Genomic DNA, 4,898 nt, shown 5'->3' with positions numbered 1-4,898 from the left:
CGCGCCCCGCCCGCCCCTCTCCCCTGCAGCTCTCCGCAGCCTGGCGCCTGCAGCGGGGTTCGACGGCTGCCCCGCGGGCTCTGCTGCTCCTCGTCACTCCCCCCGTGCCACTGCACGGGGGTGCTGCGGAGCCGGACCTGAATTTAGGCCCCGCATCCTCTGCCGTGGCCGTGACTGATGTTAACACCGTGCCCCCATCAGTCTCTGCCCGTTTCCACCCTCGCCACGAACCAAACGGTGTTTTCCCCAAACACATGAGGACTAGGAGATGGTCAAGAACATGAGGCTGTGACTCCAGTTGCCATAGGGTGGCTACAGGACAGTGTTTGCATGAATTAAGACTGGTAAAGAGCCTCCCCTTTCTGGGTGCATCAGAAATGGGATTATTTTAGGCACTGCTTTCTTCTTTCTTGTCTCTTCTCACCTGTTCCTCCAGGAGCACATGAGCTGTCCCCTGGTGTCCTGGGAGAGTCAGTGCCTACAAAATTGCCTTCGTCCCTCCATGCTCTTTGCCTTTGCTGCTTGCTCTCACTCATCCCATGAAAGAGGTTTGCTCAAACAGCCTCCAACAGAGCTGTTGCACCCCAAATGCTTGGAGGGCTGACATTAATGTACAGCCCCACTGATGGCAATTACAGTGAGGCTCTGGCCATGCTCTGGACAAACACCCCTGGAACCACTCTATGTAAACTCCCCTCCTAACACAAGTCTTTACAATTTAAAGCATTACTGGGGCATTTTCTCTTTCGTATTATTTAGGTGTCCAACTCCCCCTTTGCTTCCATTGGTAACACTGGGGGTCTAGGCAAGCTGGTTTCTGGGGGGCAGGCTGGACTCCCTGATGTTCAAGGCTTCCAGCCCTGATTTGTAAGGAACCAGAGTAATTTACTCTGTAAGGAGACAGTATATGTGAAGAGAGTTGTAAATGTTCTCAATAGACACGTAAAAGAAAACTTATGAAGATGTTGTGTTTTAAGATCCTAAGGAGGTTCTTTTCAAATTTATGGTGAAATTTTTCCCAGTGGACCCCAGCCACCTGAGAGAAGAGCTGACCAGGTACAGTACTTGTTCTGCTACTTTCTTACTGAACAGTCCTGTATTTTTGTAATCACAAAGCATGCATTCAATTCCTCATCTTTATCCAGCCAAACTTGTCTGTGAGCAGTGGTTACCCTAAGTATTGAAAGAGTTCTGTACTTTACAGAATAAAATCAGAAATAATATCTTTTCCTGATCTGTTTTTAAACAAAATCCACTGGGAGGATCAGCTGTCTTAAGAGGCTGCAATTTGTTTACTGCCAAATGCTTCACCAGTTGGGCACCAAGTCTGACGTTGCTCAGACTAGCTCCTGCCTCAAGTTCTGAAAGAGTAACTGGAGTTTTATTTTTCAAAATGACATTGTTAGCTCTTACATTTTAGAGAAAACACTGAAAGCAGGATCTAAGAATGAAACTAAGTACTTCTGCAGAGCATTAGGCCTAAGATATGCAAATGCCTTCAAAACATAAAGGAATGCTAACTCTGAAACCTACAGTTTCAATGGCAGGGGCCTACTGGTCATGGTGGTGCTCAGCTGTAGCCTTCTGCAAGGGCTGCATGCTCCTCTCGTGACCACATGGACCTGCATCCCTTGGATGAAACAGGGGCAAGGGCAAGGAGAGGCACGGGGCCAGCTCAGCTCTCTGCTGAGCCCTGCTCCTGTCCTAGGGCATGCTCCTGTCCCCCTCCACAGGTACCTCTTCACCCTCCAGATCAAGAAGGACCTGGCACTGGGGAGGCTGCCCTGCAGCGATAAGAGCGCAGCGCTGCTCGTCTCCCACCTGCTGCAGTGTAAGAAGAGTGCCCTCAGGGGTGGTGTCCCCTCCTAGGGGACGGGGCTTTGGCTGGGTAGCCAATGGCATCCCCTGCCCCTCGGAGAGAGACCTCACAGCCTGACCCATGCTCTCCCCATGCCCCTCGCAGCTGAGTTGGGTGACTTCCACGAGGAGACGGACCAGGAGCACCTGGCGACCCACAGGTACCTGCCCAACCAGGAGTACCTGGACAACAAAATCATGCACTACCATCGGAGACATGGGTAAGGGCTGCTCCGCCACAGTCACCCACCTAAAGCACCTGATGGGAGCCTGGGGCTGTTCCCATTAGCAGGCAGGCTGTGGTGTGATGCCAGCATGCGCACATCCAAAATGGCATCTTTTTTTCAGCCCATTTCAGCAGCTGCTTTCCCACTCTTGTCCCTTACCAATGTGTTTGTGTCTCCAGTGGGAAGACACCGGCCGAGTCAGATGTTCAGCTGCTGGATGTGGCCAGGAAGCTGGAGATGTATGGGATCCGCCCGCACCCCGCCAGTGATGGTGAGGGGACACAGATCAATCTGGCCGTGACACACATGGGGGTGCTGGTTCTGCGGGTAAGCCCGGGGCTCAGGGCGGGCTGCCAGCACCCAGGGGAGGTGACCTTTCCCCACGGACACCACCTCCAGTCGGGGAAGACCCTTCTTCCCGCTGCATGCTCCAACCACTCCCAAATGCTACAAAAGGGAGCACACCCTGGGGCTCAGCCCCCCGCCTCCATCAGAGCCCACCGCGTGCCGCCACGCCTGCCCGGGCTCTCTTGGCTCTTGTCATGGCAAGCGCGGCCCTGTAAGCACCACAGGTTGCACGGCTGCGTCACACGTGTTCACGGTGTACTCCTCCAGCAAAAGCAGCCCCCCGCGCTGCGTCACCGCGTGACGCTGTAACCACCCTGCAGCTGCAGAGTAAACACAGCCTGGTGGCAGCCAGCACGAGCAGCACTCGCCTCCCACACCGCCTAATTTCAACCTGGGAACACCTTGCCAGAGCAGGGGGAAAAAGAATCCTAACTGTGGGTCTGCTGCTCATAATTAACGCTGCCAGACCTAGTTATTTATTCAGAGCCATAAACATCCCTTGTGCATAATTAGAGCATCTCTGATCCCATTAAAACGTGGGTCGCTCAGAAAGCTGAGAGGGTCTCGGTGCCACAGTGTGGAGTAACACAATTTCACCTGGTCCTGCTGTGACACCAGTGTTGTGTGGCTGCTTCTAAATCGATGTGGAAGGATAAGGAGGTGTGAGGTGTGCTTGCTGCCTGCTTAAGCTGGGACTAAAGGCATGTGAGTGAGCTGAACTCTGTTATGTTTCCCAGCAAAGCAGAGGAAGGTCTTATTTTTAGAGGCCCGATTCTGCATTAACTCATGTGACATTTGAGCTGGGACGGATGGGTCTTGACCTCTGTGAGGTTTGTCTCGGGATCCTGGAGTTGTACAAAAAGCAGAGCAGGCAGAATTAAGCCCTGAACCTCAATTCTCACTTTTGGGGATCAACTAATTGTTAACCAGCAAGTCACAGCACACCTTCCTCAGACCTCAGCAGCAGTGAGAGTGATGTTGGGGTCTTGTGTACAAGCTCAGGTCTTGGCCCATGGTATTTCTGCAATCCTTGTTTGCCCCATCCTGCTGTAACCGCTGCGTCCATCCTTGCAGGGCAATACGAAGATCAACACATTCAACTGGTCCAAAATTCGCAAACTGAGTTTCAAGAGAAAGCATTTTCTCATCAAGCTCCATGCAAACATCTCTGTAAGTACCATGTTGCAGGCAGCTACCAGGTGCAGGAACAGCTGGACAGAGGATCAGCCACGCGACATGTCAGATTTTTGAATTAAATCCATTTTTGCTGCTCATGGGTGATTCTTCTTCCCCCTCTCCTTGATCATGGCATGTGCCACCCCTCCATGTCCCCAGAGGCCAGAGCCACCAAGCCACTGTGATCTTCTGGGAGGTGAGGAGGGCAAATGGCCCCATGCCTCTGACACCAGCTCATTTGTCTCTGGCCATGCAGGCACTGTGCAAGGACACGCTGGAGTTCACCATGGCAAGCCGGGATGCCTGCAAGGCTTTCTGGAAGACATGTGTGGAGTACCATGCCTTCTTCAGGCTGTCTGAAGAACCAAAGTCAAAGCCCAAAGCCCTTCTGTGCAGCAAGGGCTCCAGTTTCCGCTACAGGTAAAGTCCTGGGGGGAAAATGAATGCAGGCCAGGAAGGGTATGGAGATGGCTCAGAGACTCCCTTTTATGTTGGACTTGGCCAGATGTGAGGTGATGCCCAACAGCTGCTTTTTACGGGGAGACCGCTGCCTTGGTCCTGCTGCATGCCCTCACCTCCCCTAGGACGTGGGGATGGCCAGGGCTGGGTCTGGTGGTGCTGCTCACACCTCTCCCCCCCTTGCTGCAGTGGGAGGACACAGCGGCAGCTGCTGGAGCATGGGAGGAAGGCAAAGAGGAAGAGCCTGCCCTTCGAGAGGTACTGAGGGGGCATGAGGGGTGGGGTGGGGGAGTGGAATGCCCGGGCTTTGAGGTGGAGGCCTACTGACCACACAGCCCACCATGCTCTTGGCCTTGTAGGAAGCACTACACATCCCACTATGATGAGAGGCAGTGTCGCTCCTCCCCAGACCTCCTCACTGACGTCTCCAAGCAGGTATTTCCCCTCAGCACTGGGGTTGATGGAGGGGAACAGGTCTTGGCATGGTGGCCCCAGCTGGCAGAGAAGGCTGGTGGCCAAGCCAGATCCTTGGCTCTATGGGCCTATTGCTGGCCCTGCTTTGCCCGCTGGCCCAGCTGGGAGTCTGGACACCCACCGACCCTCTGTCCTTGCTCAGGTGGAGGAGCTGCGCCTGGCTTACAGCGGCCGGGGCTCCTACCATGCCAATGGGGTGCACACCTCCGAGCCCACCCTGGACAGCCGGCGCCGGAGCTCTGCCGTGGAGGTGATGTTCGCTGCTGAGCTGGAGCGCTCCAAGCCCGAAGCATCGCCTACCTTCCTGCCCCACTCCAAAAGTTCATCTGCCTTCCCTCTGCTCTATGCCGAGCTGGA

At 54.4% G+C, this 4,898-nt stretch overlaps 1 protein-coding gene across 1 annotated transcript; it reads left to right on the top strand.

Moving 5' to 3' along the window:
• Positions 1–977: 977 nt before the first annotated feature.
• Positions 978–4,887, top strand: FRMD7 (FERM domain containing 7; the record flags this gene model as incomplete). The annotated part of the gene is made up of 9 exons (XM_008949719.1): positions 978–1,056; positions 1,734–1,831; positions 1,964–2,078; positions 2,264–2,411; positions 3,507–3,602; positions 3,865–4,028; positions 4,257–4,325; positions 4,427–4,502; positions 4,684–4,887. Coding segments are annotated over 9 exons (1,049 nt in total), but the record flags the coding sequence as incomplete, so codon positions are not given.
• Between the last annotated feature and the right edge of the window lie 11 nt (positions 4,888–4,898).

This window comes from Merops nubicus, unplaced genomic scaffold, assembly GCF_000691845.1.
Source record: "Merops nubicus isolate BGI_N331 unplaced genomic scaffold, ASM69184v1 Scaffold49981, whole genome shotgun sequence".
Taxonomy (NCBI): domain Eukaryota; kingdom Metazoa; phylum Chordata; class Aves; order Coraciiformes; family Meropidae; genus Merops; species Merops nubicus.
Note: the sequence above shows the minus strand (reverse complement) of the source record. Positions and strands in the feature narration are given on the sequence as shown.